This window comes from Cervus canadensis, chromosome 16 (genome assembly GCF_019320065.1).
Source record: "Cervus canadensis isolate Bull #8, Minnesota chromosome 16, ASM1932006v1, whole genome shotgun sequence".
In the NCBI taxonomy this organism is placed as follows: Eukaryota; Metazoa; Chordata; class Mammalia; order Artiodactyla; family Cervidae; genus Cervus; species Cervus canadensis.
This window is the reverse complement of record NC_057401.1, coordinates 1,926,995-1,948,590: the sequence shown is the minus strand read 5'-3', so window position 1 is coordinate 1,948,590 and position 21,596 is coordinate 1,926,995. Positions and strand designations below refer to the sequence as shown.

General features: G+C 49.4%; 1 protein-coding gene across 4 annotated transcripts in view; it reads left to right on the top strand.

Moving 5' to 3' along the window:
* LCP2 (lymphocyte cytosolic protein 2) overlaps positions 1-21,596 on the top strand; it is a 47,382-nt gene that overhangs the window by 610 nt on the left and 25,176 nt on the right. For all 4 annotated transcript variants that reach the window (XM_043488711.1, XM_043488710.1, XM_043488713.1 and 1 more), the window contains exons 2-6: positions 4,276-4,338; positions 9,284-9,330; positions 17,868-17,933; positions 18,345-18,376; positions 18,955-18,992. In XM_043488711.1, the coding sequence (XP_043344646.1) occupies positions 4,276-4,338; positions 9,284-9,330; positions 17,868-17,933; positions 18,345-18,376; positions 18,955-18,992 (246 nt within the window). The remainder of the gene's footprint in view (positions 1-4,275; positions 4,339-9,283; positions 9,331-17,867; positions 17,934-18,344; positions 18,377-18,954; positions 18,993-21,596) is intronic.

Sequence of the window (21,596 nt, the reverse complement as noted above, 5' to 3'; positions counted from 1 at the left end):
GGATTGCTGTCCTACTGGCTCAGCTGCAAAATAAGCTCAAGGAAGCTAACTGGACCCAAGCCCCAGGGACTGCATGTGATGGAAGCAGGATTCCGGTCACACCTGTCCAGTTTCAACATGCCCTGAGACTCAGACTGCTATAACTGCTAGTGAGATCAAGGCTTCGTGCTCGAAAAAGAAGTATGGAGTCTTGCGGGGTAGGAGAGAGGAAAGGAAGGGTGGAAGACTATGATGAATGGTGCTGGAGATGGCGTCTGAGCAAGTCATTGCTTGTGACTTTGAAAGTCACAAGTGACTTCAACCACTTACCTAGAACAGAGTCTCATGGGAACTTCATGAGGGTCTTAGGATGCAGGCTGGGAAATGACATGAGCCTCAGGTTATAGCTAGGGAAACTGAGTACCCTGAAAAGGAAAAGATTTGCCGGGAAGGGTCAGGGGCCAAGCTTGTGGCAGAACTGAGACCAGAGTGTTGCTGTCCTGCCTTCTCGTCTTGAAGGAGCTCAAGAATCCTTGTATTTGGTCATCTGCTGGGGGGGCCATGGGTCACAGGCTTGCCTGGGCAGATCCCAAGCCACATGACCCTCTCTGACTATCCAAGGGATACGATGTCTCATGAGGGACCACTGAGCTCTTAACACTCCCATTTCTGGAGGCTGGCATCCAATTCAGTGGATACTCCAGAATATCACAAAGATACGGTTTTAAGTCATGACCTTCGATGTTTTTCCTGGTATGGGGTAGACTCCCTGTAACACATACCCAGACCTGGGGTCTACATGTGCCAAAGTATTTAGTGTCACAACTGTTCTCCCCTAAGAAAAATGTGAAAATGCTGAATTGGGTGTGGCACGATAGAGGCACAGCCCACAGATCCTGTATTTGCTGCTTGTTGTGCATCTCGTTTCTGTTATTTTTCCCTCACTGGAACTCATAATAAACTTAGATTTCAGCACAGCAGGTGCAAAGATCATTGAGACAGCCGACTTTTGAAAGAGTCAAAAGTATTTATTCTAAATACTTTTCTTAAATGTAGACCAAATAACTGAGGGCCACAGTGAAATTTACTAAGATGCTATAAAGTGGCATATTAGATCAATAAAGAAAGGAGAAAAGAATTGAGAATTAGCAAGGGCACACTTGGGGACAGGCTGATGGGCCAGAGGCCCAGTCTCCAATCTGGGAAGAAGAATTGCATAACCCGGGGCAGCAACTGAAGAATCCAAGGGCAAAGTTCCATTTAGGACAGGGAGATGGCCTACAGCTCAGGATGATTCACGTAGATGCTCCCTGCTTGAGTTGGGGGAAGAGAGAATTTTCTTCTTACAGACCCTAGACTCCAGATCATGTCCACAGAAACTGAACAGGTTCCCTTCCCAGCATGAAGGCAGGAACGAGAAGGCTGAAGGGTGTTTGTGACCTAGGAAGTTCCAGCCCTTCTACAGACCCAGATAGACACCCTTCAAATACTGAGCATCTCACCTCCCCCAGAGAGAAAATGCTAAGTGAACTGACCGTGGAGTCCTTTGGGGACAGATCTTAGCCACCAAAGTCCTACTGGCAGAGGCAATTTTTCTTTCTTTCTTTTTTTATAAATCAAGGAATGTGTCATGTTTCTGATTTAGGCATGCCATCTTCTTTTTCTTCCTTTTAATTTATTTTTATTTCTTTATTTGACTGTGCTGGGTTTTAGTTGTGGTGTGCAGGATCTGCGTTGTGACATGCTGGATCTCTCAGTTGTGGCATGAACCCAAGCCCCCTATATTTGGAGTCAGCCACTGGACCCCCAGGGAAATCCCAGCAGGTTTACTTTCTAATGAAGCACTGGGGCCAGGGCCCCCTTGGAGGCACCTCCCCAACCAGCTCTGGAGTCAGCCATACCTTGGCTTGAATCCCGACTCTGCCACCTGCTAGCTTGGTGACCCTCCCTTAGTTACTGCACCTCTCTGTGCCTTGGCTTTCTCATTGGTATAACAGAGATACTAACAGTGACTAACTTATGGGATTGTTGGGATAAATAAAGGAAATACATGTGTGAGGCCTCCAGCAGAGAGGGGGCCGATTCGTGTTCGAGCTTCCCTTTCTCCTACTCTGGTCACTGGACCCTGGCTGGGGGCTCCCTGCAGACCAGTGGGCTTTTGTGTCTTACGATCTCAGACATGTGCAGCTCATCCTTTGTCTGGAACTTAAGCCCTTGAGGACTGAGGTCATGTTTTCTATTTCTTTAAGTCCTCTAATTCCTTTTGACTTAGCAGAAAGGGATCCTTGGACCATGGATTGGAGAGGACTCTGGATCAGAGCCATGAGATCTAATCTTAACTGTGCCCCCAACTCACTGTGCCCCCAACTCACTGTGTGACCTTCAGCCAGTCCCTTCCACTCTCTGGGCCTTAGTTGTCCTATCCACAACACCAGGTACCTGCTCAGAGCAGTACCAACCAGAGCTTGTCACTCATAAGAATCTTCTGGGTATATGCTAAAAAGACAGGGCTTCCCTGGGAGCTCAGTCGGTAAAGGATCTGCCTGCAATGCAGGGGACATGGGTTCGATCCCTGGGTCAGGAAGATCCCCTGGAGAAGGGAATCCTCCGGATTTTCCAGTATTCTTGCCTGGAAAATCCCATGGACGGAGGAGCCTGGTGAGCTATAGTCCATAAGGTCACAAAGAGTAGGATACTACTGAAGCGACTGAGCATGCGTGCATGCATGCTAAAAGGACAGAGGTCTTACCCCTAGGCCTAGATATTACTGACTCAGAATCAAACTTCCAGGCAAGCCCCAGTCTGCAGGACTGTCTGTCTATCTAGAGTCCGAGTCAGCAATCTGCAAAATCAGAGATTCAGCTGATAATGCTGATGGTGAAATTGATGAATTAAAGGCAGTTGAATATTCCAAGAACAATTTCACTCAGTTGCAATATGGATAAAAGGGGTGTTTGGGGCTATGCAGAAGCTGATTTCTTCCCAAGGACCACTAAATAATTTTTTCAGAGCTTTCTAATATTCACCCTACTCTGTCACACCGTGAGGTTCACAACAATTGCACTTACTCTTTCGATTTCTTGGCCATAAGGAAAGGTTATGATTTTAAGTTTGCACAAAAAGAAGGCCTCCACAAACTGTGAAATCCATACTTATGAGGAGAAGCTGAGATTCTCAAGGACAAACATTTTACCTTAAATTCTCTAGCTACTAACCTCAAATTTAGAGATATTTCAAAGGTAAATGCTTAGACTGTTGAGGACTAGGTCAAACAGACACCTGCTTCAACTGTCAATTGATGTGACTCTAGGAAAGCAACAGGTTCTAAAAATGATCATTCCCGTTGAGGCTGTAATTCTATTCTGAGACTCTAACTTTGACTATTTAAAATAGAAGAAAAAACTTTGTGCAAAAGAATATCTATGATGTTTTTCAATCTTGTAGGTTAAGCTTCTGTTAAGTCTGTTCACTTACCGTTTGAAAGTTTTACTGTTAGTAACTAAAAGAAGAACATTCCTGATAGAGATATTAAAGCCTTGATCCGAAGTCCAGGTGTCACCTCTGTCACCTGCCTATCTATGGAACCTTATATAAGTTACTTGACTCTGTGCCTTTGACTCTCCATTTGAAACATGTGAAGCTTAAATGATTAAAATTGGTTTAAACACTTAGAATGGTGCCTACCATGCAGCAAGTGTTCAGTAATTATTAGAAGTTTCAATTATCACTGTTACAGCAGCAGTTTTGGGAAGAAATTAAATGTTCAGCAATAGAGCAAATTAAAATAATGTTCAAAATCTCTTTGTAATAACATGGGGCAGTGCCTTTATTTTTCAAGAGAAAAAGTCAAGATAAGGAGATCGATTATGAATGATAACATTGATTATGTTTAGAAAGGTGCTTTGGAAAAACCACTGAAGGAGACACATTGCCATGTTCACCAAGGTTGTCTTTGGGTGACCAGATGATGGATACTATTTATTTTCTTCTTTCAATTCTTTTCTGTTTGCTGGAGGAGCGTATGGCCAGCCCTTTGCAGCCCTAACAGCATTCTTTCTGTACGGGTTGGCCTCAAAGCCTTCGACAGGCAATTTCTCCATTTTAAAGTCCCAAGAGGTTAGTTAGTGAAAGCAGGGCTGATGTAAGGATAGGGCCCCTGTGATAGACAGGGAGGGGAGCGGGGAGCCTGGCTAGCCACAAGTACCACAAATTGCTGAGCTCCTGGGGCAGGCAAGGAAGGGGAACCAATGGCATGAACCTGACTGCGCTGAAAGCATCTCCTGTCCTCTTTTTCAGCTAAACTACAAGGACTGTGAAAAGGTCGTGAGGAAACATCACATTGATGGGCCACGTTTTCTGGTGAGTGCTGGCTGGTAGTTCAACACATTATGACCAATACTATTCTGTAACTTTAACCAATGGCTGCAGAGCCATTGGTCTACCCTGCCTCTGAGGCTGCTCAGGGGCAATGCCTGTCTTCAGGATCCCGTACAACCCAAGGCCTTCTTCAGGGTTTTGTATGAGCACCTCTCCCATCACCTCTCAGGATCCTCCTATTTAGAATACCTCCCAGATCTTTCACTGACACTAAGGTACATTCTGAAGTCCAAGTGGAAGTGGGAATCAAATTACAGTTAACACACACACACACCCCTCTTGAAAATCTATTCAAATAGCACTCATACTCTGAGGCCAAGGGGAAAAACAGCCACGTGGGAGAATGGAAGATTCTCTTTTCTTATTTGTCACTCTAGGGAACATACTCACTGACTAGAATAAAGGTAGAATCACCCTCCTTATTTCAATTATGTCCCTCTTTCTCTTTACTAAATTCACATCATTGGTTTTGTGCCAATTAACACACATGTGCTATGGCTTTCTCCACTCCTTTATGTTGCAAAAACCTTCCAGTGTAATACTGCGATGCAGCTCCATATTAAGGACTAAGCCGTTACAGGGAAGGGGCTGCTGCTCCAATTGGGGTTTGAGCCACTAGGCAGCGGCCGGGAGGCGGTCTGAGCATTTCCCCTGGAATGACACTTCTGCCAATGGGTAATGGAGACCCTGACTGCACCGATCCAACCCTTTTGGTTGTGTTTCTTCATTGTTCAAAAACGAAGCAGGAACAAGCCTTCAAAGGTCTCATGGGGTCAGTGTTCTCAATTTGGATTTGGACTCAGTAGATAAGTCAAACTGTTTCCTTGCAAGACCTGGTCAGCAGAAGCGAGGAAACTGGGCTATGAGGTTTCAGGGATGGAAGGGGCCATAGAGGGTAGTTTTCCACCCAGTACACCAATCCATTTCCTGTATTGCATCTCTGCTACCAATAGCTTCTTGAATTCCTTTACTGATAGTCAGCTCACTACCATATACAGTCATCTGTTCCTTTCTGGGCAGTACTTAAGTCTCACACTGAGACCAAACTTATGCCCCCTTTGCTTTCATGCGCCATATAAGAGAGCTTCATTCACTGTTCAACATAAATCATTCAGTCATTCACCCTGCCATTCACTTGACAAGGACTTTTCCTGGGCTCCTTTTATATGCCAGACCATGCCATGTGCTGGGAATGTAGAGATGATTAAGATGTGATTTCTGCCTCCCAGAAGTTTGTTTTATAGCAGAAAGTTATCTCCAGGAAGGCTCTAACCACCACTTCAATTGCAATTAGCGAAACGTGTACAGAAATGTGACGGGATTTATTCTGTCACACACCTAGTAACTGGACTAAAGCATACATTTAATTTAATTTAACACTGCTTGAGTTTTTAACAATGCTACTTCTCTGCACTGGGCTTTAAGCCAATAGACTTTGAGCATTTAATTGTTATTCTTCTTGCAACTTATGGCTAAATCTGAATATTTCATTCTTTTAGCTTTTAGCTAAAAGATGCTTTCAGAACTGAGAACTGAGACTTCCCAGGGCTAAATCAAAAGGGAGTAAGACCTCTTTCTTAATGGTCCTGGTCGTGGCCCTGGGTGACCTCTAATAAGCCCATGCCCTCTCTGAACTTCTTGTTCCTTCCTCTGGAACGGAGCACACTGGGCTGAGTGATGGGGTGACAGTCCAGCCCAGCTCTGGGGGATCCCCCCACCCCCCTCTTGTGAGCTTCAGGCCTATTGAGACAGGGTTGTTGCCTTGGTTGAGGAGCTTTGCCTTCTCTACCCTGATATCTGGGACGTGCCAGGTCCTCAGAGAATGCTGCTTACTCTCATTACTGTGTGAACAACAGGAAGTAGAAAGAGGGGCTCAAGGAGCCAGGGGAGTAGGGAGCAGAGCCCAGCCCTGCCCTGGCAGCTTCTGCTAAAACCGCCTTCCACGCCAGATGCTCTGGGTATGATCTGGGCGTTGCCCGGAGCTCTCAGCTGCCACCCTTCCCAGCGTTACGACGCCCCGGGCCATTCTGCTGTAAAGGCGGAAATGGAGGGCCCCAGCCGTCTTTACCCTCCACCCCTCCATTTCTCCCCATTCTCTCCCTTTCTCCGTCCTTTCCTCCCTCCCGCCCTGCTTTCCTTTTCCTTCCTTCAGTGCAGGAGCGAGCAGCTCCCTTGGATCTGTTCTGCCAGCATTTTGTTTTCCACTGAGGACTCTGGTGAGGGCATGGGGGTTCTATGCTCCCAAAAGGCTAAAGTAGAGGAGGCCACGTGCTTGGAAGCTGTGTCAGTTAGAAAGGTGTGCGGCTGCATGAAAGAGAAACTGAACCACAGTGGCTTACCCAAAGAGGGGCTTATCTTTCTCAAGTGACAAGAAGTCTAGAGGTGGGCACTCGGGGCTAGAGAGATGCTAAAGGAGGTCATCAAGAACTCAGGCCTCACCGAGCCAATGGAAGCTCTCTGTGGCTTCTCTCCTAATGGCTATAAGATGGCCACTCCATCTCTAGGCATTACATCTGCCTTCCAAGCAGGAGGAAGAGGGGAGGGCAAAGAGTGAAAAATGCAAAGTGCATGGGGATTGCATCCCCTTTATTTTCAGGGGTACTTTCCCGAAAGCTTTATTCAGTAGACTTCAGATTATATCTCACTGGCCACAGTGGAGTCCCATGACCTTGGTCACATGCAAGAGAATCTAGGGTGTTAAATATTTTGAACTGGACACATTTACTGCCTTGAACAAAATCCAGATCCCATCAGTAAGGGAGCAAGAGAGTAGATACTGGGTAGGCAAGCGACAGTGTCTGCTACAACGCCTCTCCAGGCCGGGTCCAGTTCTCAGCTTTTCTTGCTCTCTTGTCCCTCTTAAGGACACACTCAGCACATAATCATATTCCTGTAAAGCCACTAGTCTAACTCCAAGTCATTGTACAAGTAACTCAGAGTTTCCAGACTTTGCTCAAGGTCTTTGAAGAAGGTAGAGGAGGGGGTTTTACACTGTTACATCACATAGAAAAATTCTCCAAACATCGTGTTTGTGTGTGCCCAACTGCTCAGTCATGTCTGACTCTTTGTGACCCCGCGGACTGTGGCCTGCTAGGCTCCTTTGTCGGTGGGATTCTCCAGGTAAAAATACTGGAGTTGGTAGCCATTTCCTCCTTCAGGGGATCTTCCCAACCCAGGGATCAAACTGGCGTCTCCTGGAATGCAGGCAGATTCTTTACAGCTTGAGCCATTGGGGAAACCCAAACAGGTTTACCATCTTCCATCTTTCCTTCCAATTCCTATCCCTGTTTCAAAGGCCTTTCTCTGTATTTCTAGTCACACTCACATGCTTACTTTTCATTCACCTGCTTCCTGAAATTCCCTCAGCTTATGTCTTTGACTCAACAGAAGAGAAGGCAATGGCCCCCTGCCTGGTTCTCAGCATCTATCCCTCTGGCCACTCCCAGGAAGCCCTCCAATCCTCATGCCACACTGCTAACTTAAGTCTTGGTATCCTCCGTGAGAAAGGGGTGGTTCCAGGGGACAGAATGCCATGGCTCAGTGATGCTAAAAAAAAAAAAGAAGTTAAGAAGTTTGATGAAAGTCTTGATTGTCTCAGGACTCTTGCCAAACCCTCCTTCCCAGCTCTGTCGCAAGGTCTGATATGGGGGCTGGGTCAGACTCCGTTCCTAAGAGCTGGAGTGGATGAGGCCATAAGCACATTTTAAGATGCCCCAGCCCCAGTGCCAGCTGGGCTTAATGGGAAGTTTGCCCAGCTCATCTCAGAAGGCAGCCAAAATCCTGCCAGGCAGCTCCCAGCCCAGAGCGGAAGAAGAAGCAAAGACACTAACTAACCTTCAACAGTCAGCCAGACCCCAGGACAGGGCTCCCCACCCCGGGACAGAAATTGCCCACCTAAGCCCCATTCATCACTCTTCAAAGGTCTGTCAGGCCCTGAGCCAAGCACAGGACACACTTCCTCTCGTTCAGTCCTCACGGCCCCTGAAACGGAGCTGTCCATATCATTAAGGTTCCCGCTATACAGACAAGGAAGCTGAGGCTTAGAGAGACTGAGTGTCTGTCCCAAGTCAGGGACTGCTAAGTGAGGGAACCAAGATTCTACAGCAGCCTGTCCGACTCCAGCGCTTCCCCCGACCGCTAGGCCCCCGGCCTCAACTAGACCGTTAAAGGGCTCCCTGCTTGGCCTCATCTTTGGTTCTGTGGAGCATGTGCCACCCTCTTGGCTTCTCTTCTCTCTCCCTCCCCTCCTCTCTTCCAACATAGGCCACTAGGGCTCCAAAGGGCATAGATGTGGTAGGAGGAAGCTGGCAGGAAGGAAATAGCTCATGAAAGCCATAGAGCCGGGTCCTAGCCCCAGCTCCATTGCCTGCAAGCTGAAATCCCCTTACACCCCCGGGCCCCACTTTCTCACTGAAATGAAACAATGCTACATCACAGGGCTGATGCGAGGATTAATCAAGGTGTTGTAAGGAGGCAGAGTCAGTTCTTTACAAACATGAGTCTCTTTCTCCTTTCCCCTCTCAGTTCCCTCAAGACAGCCTCTTTTTGCTTCCTTGCATCTAGAGAATTCTACCAACACCTCAGGTGAAGGAGGCAGGTGGGCTGGGACGAGGTCACGGAGCACGGACTCCTCCAGGCCGGCTGCTCACCGCCGTCTCACATGGCGACCAAGGGCCTGAGGTCTGGGGTGGGGGGCTAGCGTGGCCATGCCCAATGAAATCTGAGTTTTGGGCTCCCTGTGACCCGACCTGGCCGTCCCGGGCCTGCGGGCTCCGGTGCCCCATCTGGAAGCTGCCTATTCGGTCAGGTGGATGGGGCCTCCTCTTGCGCTGGCTGCAGTCCCACTGTCCCCTGTCATTTCACATCTGAGGGCTCACCTGGCCTGGAGCCCTCCTGTGGGTTGTAACGACCGCTGTCTCCATTTCAGAGCCTGGCAGAGAACGACATCCAGAAGTTCCCTAAGCTGCGCGTGCCGTGAGTACTGGCCCGAGGACTGCGGTGGGACGGGGAGCAGACTGGGGAGTTGAGCTACTTTTCTGTCACTGTCAGCTTAGAATGGGAAAACAATCAGGACGAAAGAAGGCGAGAGCAGTGTTCGGGGAAGAGAAGCTCCATAATGTGTTGAGAAAAAGAAGTAACGGTTCTGGTCCGGCTGGTGTTTGGCTGCTCTTGCCAAAGATAAGCCTGATTCTGGACCGTGTTTTCATTTCCTCTCTCCCCAGTGGGGTGGGTTGGCTTTTGAAAATAGCACCAGAATCAAGAGATCTGAGGTTTCATCATGGTTTTCATCGCCAACCCAGTAATTTCTTCAGGTTTTTGGACCTCGGTAAAATGAGAGCATTGGACCAGATGAGTCTGGTAGTGGACTCCCTTTGGTCTGTCAATAATGACCATTTGGGGTGGCTGCCACGGGCATCGTGTTGAGAAGAATTCTGAGGAAAGGGGGACCATTTCTGAGGTCTGATGTGGCTGCTAAAATGTGAAGTTTCGGTGTACACATTGTGCCATGTTTTCTGCCCTTCTAGCAGAAGTCCCACACTCGGATGCTTGCAGGAGCCAAAATGAAATGTGTGAATGGGTCAGGCTGAAAAATACAGAGTCCAATCATTTTACCACATTTGAATAAAGCCTGAATATGGAGAAATATTTTTCTGCTGTAAGAAAAACAATAGGGTCTTAGTTGCAGCACTCAGGATCTTTCTTACATCAGCTGGGATATTTCGCTGTGGTGCGCGGATTCCCTAGTTGTGGTGCGCGGATTCCCGAGTTGTGGTGCGCGGATTCCCTAGATGTGGTGCGTTGATTCTCTACCTGTGGTGCATGGGCTCATTCGCAGCACTGTACGGACTCGGTTGCCCTGAGGCATGTGGGATCCCCAATCAGGGATCAAACCTGCCTCCCCTGTATTGCAAGACAGATTCTTAACCACTGTACCTCCAGGGAAGTCTCAATGCCTAATCTTTAAATTTATCAAGTAGCTAGAAATACAAGTTTTATGCAATATATCTCAATTTTTAAATGTTGTTCAAATATTTTTTAATATTTTGAATGCCAAAGTAAGCACCTTTATGGGCTAGATTTCGTGTGGGGGCCCCTAGTCTGAGACCTCCACTCCAGACACCCTCTGGGGTCCTTTCTCTTGCTCTAAACGTCTTAGGGCTCACAATGATGAAAGGGAAGTAGGTCAGTGAAATAGGAGGTAAACAGCTTTGTGAGTAGGTAGAGCTGCCAGAGTAGCTCAAATAAGAAAAATATGACTCTCAGGGTTCCCTCATCTGGAAGGGTGAAGAAAAAGAAGGGAATAAGGATTTGCCTTTGGTACTGCCTGTCTCCAGGGGCCACTATTGTTGAAGAATAATTGATTTTAAAAGATTTTTTCCTAGTCCAAAATGGCTATTTAAATCTGAGTTAAATTAAAAGCTCAGGGACTTCCCTGTGGCCCAGTGATCTAACACTCCATGCTTCTGATGCACAGGGCCTGGGTTCCATCCCTGGTCAGGGGACGAGAACCTGTATGCTACAACCAGGGGTTCCACGCTGCACCTAAAAAGCCCACCTGCCACACTAAAAGATCTCGCATGCCACAACTACGAACCAGTGCAGCCAAATAACTAAAAATAAAGATTTAAAAAATAAAAAACATTCAGCCCCTCAGAGGCACTAGCCACATTTCAAGGGCTCAATAGCTAGATACAGTGATGACGATTATATTGGACATTATAGATGTGATGCCCTAGGAAAAGGCCACAGTTCTAGGTCAAGGAGAGAACTTAACATATAGCAGTGAGAACTGGTGGCTGGTGGGCCAGAGTCAGCCTGTAGACACGTTAAGCTGGATCCACACAGTGTTTTAAAATCAAGAAGTGGCATCAGGAAAAACTTTGGGGAAGAAGGGAACTTAACTTGGATCTTGAAATATATTGAGAGTGGTCAGATGAAAAATGATTGAAAGACTTTCTAGAAATGGGGACTATATTGCAAAGGCATGACACCAGTGTGTTTACTGGAACTGCAAGTAGGTCAGAGCATTGAGGTGTATACGTGGGGGAGTGAGCAGTAAAAAGACCACAGTAACTAGTTATAATTGTGAAGGATGCTTTGAGCTGTTATGAGCCTGAGAGTGTTGGTGAAATGAGTTCACCAGGGGGAACACTGAGGTAAAACCTGCAATGTTGACTCTCTCCAGGGTGTGTAAAAGATGATGGAGAGGAGGACTCAGCTGGAGGCATGGAGCCTGGTTAGGAATGATGGCTATGATCTCACTATGAGATGGCAGCTTCTCCCAGGGCTGTGGCTAGGAAGATGCTGGAAGGAGGGAATTCAATCAGAGCAGTAAAAGGAAGCAGTAGAAGGAAGGAGATGAGGAAGGCACTTTCAACTGGGAGGATCATTTTTTTAATCTTAAGGCTGAGCTGAGCTGATGTCTGCAGTTCAACGTGAGGTGAAGGTGGGATATTTCTTCAGTTATTTAAAAACTAAAACAACAACTTGGCCTGCAGTAAAAATCCCACTCCAGTGTGTTTGCCCCCCAAGGCAAGTCACGAGGGCTATCCATGGAGCATGAAAGGTGAACTGGTGGGGAAGGCATCCAGGGAAGGTCTGGCAGCCCTGATCAGGTGATTCTGAGTGTGAGCATTGGTATAAAAAGTACCAATTTTCAGCTGTACCTCTGTGAGCTCTGTGCCTGGGATGAGTTTCCAAGTGTATAAAATGAAGGAATGGGTTACATGAACTTCATGAGCACGTTCTTTTAAAAAGATATTATTTCAGATCTCAACAGGCAGACAGGAGAGCTTAGTGAGCAAAATGCAGACTCTGAGATCAGACTAGTTGAGACCCAATTCTCCCATTCATTAGCTATGAGTCTGTGGACAAGTTATCACAGTTCCCTGAGCCTCAGCTTCCTCATCTGTAAAATGGGGACAATAACAGACCCTGTCTCAAAGGACCAGTGAGAGAGTTAGAAGAAATAACGGAGATATAATAAAATGTACTGAAGAGGCATTAAGTACTCCAGCCATTTAATGCAAAATCCCAATGAGCACCATTTCAAATTTTTACTAATGATTTTATCCTACTAACTGGGGAGGATGAAAGAATAGAAAGGCATGGGCTTTGGAGCGAGGCAAAGCCAGGTTCTAAAGCAGGCTCTGCCTCCTACCAGCTTTGGGACTCAGGCAAGTCATTTCAAGTCTGAGCCTCAGCTTCCTCATCTAGAGGAGAGGAAAGAAGGAACTCAGAGGGAGCAGTGTATAGGGGTACGTGGGTAAGTGGGAGGCAGTCCACATAAGCTGCCTGTGTGTATAGATATTCAGGGCTCATTTGTTCCATTACTTTGTACACAGGTCCACTTGCCCTAGACCATTTCCCTAAAGGGCTATAGAAAAGAAATTGTGTTTATGTACAGTAGACCAAAACAAGATTACACTCCTCTGAATATCTCAATTTCCTTAAATTTGCTTTAAAAAGTCAGTACTAAATGGATTTTGTAAGAAGGCAGTTTCTGGTGGGAAAGTGTTCTCTGTCTGCAGACATAAGACTGTCTCAGGCATAGTTTCCCCCAGAGACCTCACAGAGAATGTGACGGAGGAGAGTTTTAAAAATAAAACAATGTAACATCCTTTTAGAGGACCGAGCCTAGCACCTATGGTAGAACTGAGCATGATCTGGCTAAAATGATAGAATACATGATAAAATCTTCTGATGATCATCTGGAGTCTTTTTTTTTTAACAGTGTAAATTTTTGTTGCTATTTTTGCACTGGATCTTTGTTGTTGTTTGAGGGCTTTCTTTAATCATGCTGAGTGGGGGGTACCCTGTAGTTGCAGTGTGCGGGCTTCATTTTGCTGTGGCTTCTCTTGTTGCAGAGCACAGGCTCTGGGGTGCAAGGGCTCAGTAGTTAATGGTGCATGAGATTAAGTTGCCTGCAGCATGTGGGATCCTCCCAGAGCAGGGATTCAACCCATGTCCCCTGCATTGGCAGGCAGACTGCTATCCAGTGTACCACCAGGCAATTCCAATGCTATAAATTTTATGTTTAAAATAATACAGTGTAACTTAAAAAAAAAATAAGAAGAGGGTAAGGATGTGGTGGTAATGTAGGCAACAGATGATTCTCTTTATAACATTAATGATCACTGTCCCCATTATCCATAGTGGAATTAGGATGGAAAAAGCTAAGATCCAGTTAGAGAGACAAGGCAGTTGTGCCTGTTGATTTGTCTGTCTTCTGAAAAGGCTGTCATCTCCTAACCTCAGAGACAGCTCCCTGTCTCATCTGCTCAGCGCCTACCTAAGATATAAAGACAGCAAAGGATGGCGGGCAGGATGGAGGGAGGGTGCAGAGCTGAATGCAGCACTGTGTCCAGAACACGTGCTTAACTCCCAGCAGACTGGGGACAGGGCCGGTCCCTGTCCGACATGCCTTCCCTCCCGTTCATTGGCTGGAGCCCTGTCCAGGTGCCCCGTCCTCCCTCCATGGAAGTGCCTCCATTCCACTGATTGCCGCCCCTCCTCCTCAACGCGAGCCCAGAGCACCATGTCAAAAGCCAGCATGGGGCCTTGACAAACACCTCCCCCAGCGCCCTGCTGTCCTTGTTGGTAACACTGAGGACAACTCTTCCGGCTACTACACAAAATGACTGCGCAGCACAAGGAACATAAGACTTGTAAATCTGTCAGCAGGCGGGCAGGGCTGAGAAGGGGGAGACCCTCAGATTCTTGCCTCCCCGCTCACAGGCCTGGTCGCCCCTGGAGGCCTGAGTCTTGAGACCGATGTCCTGGCTTCTCCCTGGCTCCTCAGGTGACAGGACAGAATTTTGGAAGGTTTGACTCTTGGTTCACAGAAGACTTGCCTTTAAGAAGGAATTTTGTTCCTTTAAAGAAAGGTGAAATGCAAGTGAAAGCCAGATCGGGTGTGAGAACGTGGGCTGGGGGGTGGGAGAGGGGTCAGGGTGATGTCAGAGAGAAGGGAGGGGGTGAGGGGTGGAGGAGGGCCTCTGGGCGAGGGGGCGGTATGCCTCTGAAACTGGGGTCAAGGGAGCAGCTCTCTGTCCCCTCAAGCCCTCTAGGAGACAGGGAAACCCATCTACAGCTCACACTATGCGGTAAGAAAAACATTTCAGATGTGCACGAGACATATGATCACACAGGCAACAAAACAGAGTGTTCGGGAAATAACATTGACTCTTACTGGTGCTGTGGGCTCTGACACTTTCCATTCTGTTCTGTTTTCTTCCTCCCTGCCTGCCTTTCTTTCCCAGTTTCCTTCTTCCTTCTGTGTGATCAGCAAAGTTGATTTCAAGAGGCACTTGTGAGCCTCCACCCCCACTGGCAGAACACAGGGACCATGGGCAGGGAGCCCCACGTGTCCTGGGAGAGCCTACAGGGGCCACAACAGGACAGACAGCCTGAGTTCTGCTTCCGCTCCCCCACCTCACTCCCTTCCTCCATTTCTATTCTTTAAAAACAAGTCCAAGAAGACCAGATCACAGGAGTGATTTCACAAGCTTTCAGCCCACAGGACCCACCCATGTCTCTGGGGCGCTTGTTGTGACTGCATCCAGCGGCTCCCAGCCTCTCCTGGACGCTCTGATGGGTTAGTCTCCAGTGAGCCTGGTTATGAGTGTTTGTGGCTATGGGCAGGCCAGCCAAGGCTTCTCCAGCGAGGGCAATACCTGGCCTGAGGTCAGGCCGGGGACTCTGTCCGGGGTAGGAGGCTGCAGTCGCGCTCAGCAGGACCCCTCCCAACCTCTGCACCGTCCAGCAGGACCAGAGGAGGCCTCCACCCGAGAAGTCAGAGACCCGTCCCCATCACACAGCGAGCTAGGGGTCTCGGCTGCCACGGCCTGGCTTCCTGCGGAAAGGTCCGCTCCGCTGCTGTGGCTAAAGACAGAGCGGAGAGAAAGATGTCTACCCGCTGCCCAGCCCCCGTCGGTCTCTCGCGGGGCTGAGTGCGGCCTGGGGTCTGTGGGAAGGAGGGAGAATGAGTCACCTCCGGCCACTCACTGTCGCCTGGTCTTCTGGGGGCGTGGGAGTGAGTGAGGGCAGCCACGAGGGTTTGCAGGCAGAGGTGCAAGAACCTCGGCTCTGATCGCCAGCACCGCGGCCCTGCGCACGCGCCCCCCGCAGCCGGCGGCCCCAGCCGCGGGGAGGGGGCGTTCTGAGGCCCCAGAGCAGGGGGCCCGGGGCCCCACGTCTGCGTCAGGCTGGGCTACCGGCCCTTCTCCGGCCCCGCGGCTCTCAGCTCGCGCTGCTCTGTGGGGCTGCGGTTTGCCATTTCCTTCCTTCGCCAGTTAGAGCCAAAGCGGCCTCCCGCCCGGCTGCTGAAGATACCCTAAGGAGTTGCCTAGAGCAGCAGGTCTTTTCAAGATCAAAGCCGCGGCGCCCGCCGGTCAGGGCCACCCCGCTTCTCCCGGTGCCCTCCCTTACCGCCCTTACTGTGCGGGGGACCCGCCCCCCAGCACCCCCTACTTCAGGTCCTGCAGAAATGTCACCTCCTCCCAGAGGCCCACTGGGTGGTTTTTCAATTGTAACCGCACTCGGCTCCCGCCCCCTTTGCCCAGCCCACACCTCCGCTGTCTGCTTGTACACACAGCTCTCACCTTGAATTTCACTTCCTCTAGTGTACACTGTTTGTCTGTCTCCGCTAGCAAGTAAGCTCCTCGAGAGCAGGGATCTTTGTTTTGCTCACCGAGGTGCCCTGAACCCCAGCAGAGCTCCTGGCGCTTAGGTAGCCTGGAGTGTGCACTGTTGAGTGAAGGAATGACTGAATGAGGGTGACTGCGCCCTGACTGATGCTCTGTCAGAAGAGGGAGCAGAGGGACGCTCGTCAGCTTCTTGCACAGTCGCTTAAAGGAAACAGAGGAACCAGAAACAAGCAGTCTGGTGGGTAATTGGAACTTCCACTGGGAAGCTCCCCACCCCGCTTTACAGCATCTCCCCGTGCCGGGTGACGTCCCAGCAATGACATCGGAGGGAGGATGACAGGCTCCTCTCTCTCTGTCCTCTAATGGCCCTGCTCGTTTGTTAAAAGTCTGTCTGTCCTGTCACTCGGGCTTCCCTGGTGGCTCAGATGGTAAAGAATCCGCCTGCAATGCGGGAGATCTGGGTTTGATCCTTGGGTCGGGAAGATTCCCTGGAGGTGGCTATGGCAATCCACTCCAGTATTCTTGCCTGGAGAATCCCATGGACAGAGGAGCCTGGTAGGCTACAGTCCATGGGGTTCAAAGAGTTGGACATGACTGAGCGACTTAAGCACAGCACATCCTCTCACTCGAATGAGTGGAGAGGTTCTGAGCAGGTTACCGGGGAACGTGGTGAAGTTGGGGGGCAGGGGTTGGGGGCCTGGGGGATGATGAGGGAAGCAAGACGTGGTGGGGGCCAAGACTACTTTGCTAACTTAGCAGTTTTGTTTTAGACCAAACTTGTGACCTTGCTGCAGTCACTTCAGCAGAAGGAGGGTAGACTCTGGGTCCTTCCCAGAGAGCAACAGGCGCCATAGAGCTATTCCCAAGGGGCCTCCGGCATCAGGGGCATTACCACGGGATGCGGTGTGCTGACAGTGTGGAGATGAGGGAGCCTGGCTTCTGAGGCTGCTGTGTGTTGCTGGGGGAGGGTGCCTGCTGTGCAGGCCAGTCTCTTCCTCTCTGGGCCTCTGTGGCCCCGCGTGTAAAATGATGCAGGCGAGACCGCCTCTGAGCCTCCTCCAGCTGTCCCAGGTCTCTCGGGAACACGAGCCTGTCGGCTGACAGTCCCTGGGTCTCCTCAGTGGTGCTAAGGGAGGCTGGAGTTTACGGCTAGGGCGTGCCAGAGGTGCCGTCCCACTCTGCCCTTCCTGCCCTGGGGTTTGGAGATTTGCTAGTTTACAACATCCAAGGAATGAGAGGGTCCTGGCCAAGGCAGGCCTCTGGGCACGGGTGATTCGGGGAGTCTCTCACTTTGCAGGCTGTGGCTAGATGGGGAATACCTCACCAAGTGTTTATAAGAATCCATGTCACCGAGGAGGGAGCGAAGGATGGAAGGAGATTTTAGGCCCAGGAAGTGCACTGAAGCTCTTGTCAATGAATGGCTGATTCTTCCAGGTCTCAGAGATGGATTGAAGAGTCTTGTTAGACATTGCTACAGGGATGTCAAACCAAGAGTCAGAGGAGCTCAGCACTGCAAATACTAGGACAATAAAATATATTGCGGTCATGTCCTGATCTTAAGGCTGCTGGATTTCAGAGGAGGAGGAGGTGGTGTGAGCTGGCCAGTCCCCATGGAGGGGCTCTGAGCTAGAGTCAGGAGGCTGAGCCCATGCAGAGAGCTTCCTGGGCAGGAGCAAGGGGATGCAGGTGGCAAGTTCTGTGAGAGAGAGAGGGGACTGACTGGAGGCCAAAGGAGAGGCCAGCTAAGGTTGGCTAAGTGCCTGAGGTCACATGGACCAGGGAATCTTCAGGGTTCAGGGGAAGAGGGCTGAAGGTGGAGAGAGAGAATGCTTTTATCACCTTACCTGTCGCTTTGTCTTGTAGGATTCTCAGTAAGTTAAGTCAAGAAATCAACAAGAATGAAGAAAGAAGGAGCATTTTCACACGCAAGTGAGTGGGGCAGTCAAGTGCCCAGGGTCACTTTAATGAGATGCAAAGAATTTTCAAACTCAAGTCTAAATGGGAGGTACAGGACTGGTTTTGCCCTCATTTTTGATCTGCAATAATAATAATCTTCCAGTCCAGAGGTCCCCGCTCTGTGCCCTGCATCCTGCCCCTTACATCAGGGGAGCTTCCCCTAGAAAGTCAGGTAGTCACAAGCTCCCAATTGTACCACCAATGTGACTTCAGTGATTTCCTGAATTTTCGGGTAGCCTGGCCTGAGTTTCAAAGCAACAAGCACAAGAGTCCTGGGTGGTGAGAGATAACCCTCCCCTGGGGACTCCTCTTTCAGGGCTGGACTAAGAGGGATATCTCCCCAAGTCAGTAGGGCTGTTAATGCCATGTTGCTTGCCTTTGCAGACCCCAAGTCCAGCGGTTTCCGGAGGAGACAGGTAAAGGTCTCTGGGGTGAGAACGATTCCTTTGGAGATGGGAGGCACTTCGGTTCTTCTGACTTCCGGTCCAGGTGGAGAGGAGGAGAGATATCACTCTGCCAGGCACCTGGCCATGATCCCCTTCCAACTGAGGCCCTCTGCACAGACACAGGGAGGGACTTTGCCGGGCGGTGCTTGGAACAACCTGGGTTTTGACTGAGCACCTGAGCAGAGCCGGTCCTCCTGCTCCTGAGTCTTTAAAGCAATTATTCACTTGTTAAACTCCACATCTTGTTAAAACGTAGATTCCTGGGTCCCCCCAGTTCCTGCAGAATCAGAAGCTCTAAGGATAGGGCCCGGGGAATCTGCATATTTTGAAGCTCTCTCAAGTGACTTTCACACACGTGAAAGGTTGAGAACCACTGCCTCTGGTAGAATGAGCCCCTCAGGTAGGAAGTCAGGAGCTGACACTGAGTTGCTGACCCCCAGATGTACAGGATGAAGGCAGGGGTTGGGGAGGGCAGCAGGCTGGGGAGCGGCTGACTTCCCTTCCGTGGCTTCAGTCGACACTGATGGCGATGTTGTTTTCCTCCACAGAGAGCCATGAGGAAGACAACGGAGGCTGGTCATCCTTTGTGAGTATGCGGCGGGTCCTCCCGGCTTACAGCAGAGTCTGGAGGTCCTTTGTAGCAGGCCCTGACGGAGCCCCGCGGGGTCAGGTGTGCTCTGTGACCGTCAGAGTGTGGCTCTCTGGCTTTCCAGCCCTCACGGTCTCTGGTCTCGTCCAGTCCTCTTGCACTCGGGGTGCGGGAGCAGTGGTGGAGGACACCCGCACGAAAGGCTGGGCCCTGAGCCACTCTGTGACGAACGCTGATGGCGGGCTGGGCTCGGCTGAGGCCTGCGGGGTGCTAACCCACTGCTGTTCACCGGGACCCCCCACAGCAGGGCCCTCCCCCGAAGCCCTCCTCATGTGGTCTACACTAGCTTTAAAGTAGCCTTTCTCATAGGCTTAAGTCCCCACTGGTGACACAGAGGGAAAGGGAGCTCAGAATGAACTATCGGCCCTCGAAAGACCTCAGGGATGGGACAGTCCAATTGGGTTTTATACTTGAGGGGTCATAATGACCCCTTTGAGAGTCTGATGAATTCTGTGCAGCTTCTCCCCAGAAAACTGCGTATATCATCACCACACTTGAAGCCAGACTCGGGCTAAGAAGTCTTTTACGGCTCGTAGCCCAGTCTGTTCTTTTTACAGAGGAAGCAGCTGAGCCCACTGCAGGACGTGACTTGTGTAGACCCCATGACTAGTTAGAGGCAGGCTGAGGATGCAGCTCACCCACCCTTAGTCCAGGGGTCCTTCTGGTAAGTGGCTGCCTCTAGTGCCTTTAGGTAGCAGGCACTAAACACCCCTGTTCTACTGGGATTCTGGTAAAAGCAAGCATTGAATTTGTAAAAATAAAAATAAAAAACCTGCTAGCTAAGTATGTTCTTTTTTGCATGAGAACAAAGGAATGTAACAGATTAATTTTGTTCCCAAGGGACAATAGACCAGAGTTTCCTCCCAAATATTTACATTTTCACATAGACTCTGTATCTTAGCCACTGCTTGTCCTGCAGTTCCTCCTGTGAGCTCAGTCTGAGGCTGGTGTCTTCCATGTTGTCTTTAAACAGGGAGTACCCCCCCCCCAGCTGCTGCTATGACACTTGGGCTTCCGTGAAGTGCCCAGCACTGCACAGGGCACTCGGGCGGTGAGGATAAATGACCCTATGACCATTTTATAGCTTGGAGAACACACACACAGATCAGAATGTGATTTGGAACAAAAATGTACATAGGAATATATGAGCCGAATCACTGGAGAAACTAGTTGTTCTAGAAGCAAAGAGGAAAAGTCTATTGTTGAGAAAGGCTGATAAGGTAAAGGCCCGTTGGGAAGTCAGGAGCCATGGGTCTAGAGTGTGCAGGCTGAGAGATGGTAGGGAGGCCCTGCAGGTCTAAGGGGCAGTCCGCAAGGCCTGGAAAGGTGCTGAGGCTGTGGTTCTTAAGTCTCTCCCGTTCATCATCCTCTGCTCTCAAGTTGTAGTGACCTTGATGGCAGGACCAAGTCTTTTTTGTGTTCAGGAAGATGAACTCAAGCTCATCTTGGCTTCTAATATGTATTGAAATATATATGTGTCTAGGAATATATATGTGTATAGGAATATATATCTGTATAGGAATATATATCTGTATAGGAATATATATGTATCTGTATAGGAATATATATATATATATACACACATATGATATATGTGCTGTGCTGTGCTTAGTCACCCCGTCAAGTCCGACTCTTTTCGACCCCATGGACTATAGCCCGTCAGGCTCCTCTGTCCATGGGGATTCTCCAGGCAAGAAGACTGGAGTGGGTTGCTGTGCCCTCCTCCAGGGGATCTTCCCAACCCAGGGATCGAATCCAGGTCTCCCACATTTCAGGCAGATTCTTTACCGTCTGAGCCACTAAGAAAGCCGGAAGAATACTGGAGTGGGTAGCTTATCCCTTCTCCAGGGGAACTTCCTGACCCAGGAATCAAACTGGGATCTCCTACGTCTCAAGTGGATTCTTTACCAGCTGAGGTACCAGGGAAGCCCATAGGATATATATGTCAAAAAAAGGCTGTATTCTCACCCAGAAAATTCCATGGACAGAGGAGCCTGGTGTGTCGCAGAGTCGGACATGACTGAATGACTGAACACACACATCTTTCAGTTAAGCTCCTTAGACAGTCTTCCTTAAGCCACCCAGCAATGCCATCAGGATTTCTAGGTTCTAGTGAGCACCTTTCCTAACCAAGTTGCAACCTCCTGCTGCTTCTCTCTGCACCCTCTTGACTTTAGAGAAATGCCCAGGGCTCAGTTAGGACCCACGTGACTTTGGCCTGAGCGTGATAAGCCCGTCATTGCTCGGCAGTTGGTGGTGTCAGGAAATCATGACTATAACTGTCCACTTTCATGGGCTGCTTCAAAGGCAATCACCCAGCCCCTAGAGCTTCCTTTCCCTGAGACCTACAGAGAAACAAATATAAACTACCATAAAAAAACTTAAAATTTATAGAGTCTCTTCCAAGAGAGCTAGCTGTCACAAATAATAAGCTGTTGTCTCTGTACACCCAACTCTCAGCAGAGACTAGCCCAACCCTGACTACCCCCTCTCAGGTACAACTTAGCCTGCCTTCAGTTAAGGGGCTTTGGTTGTCTGGTT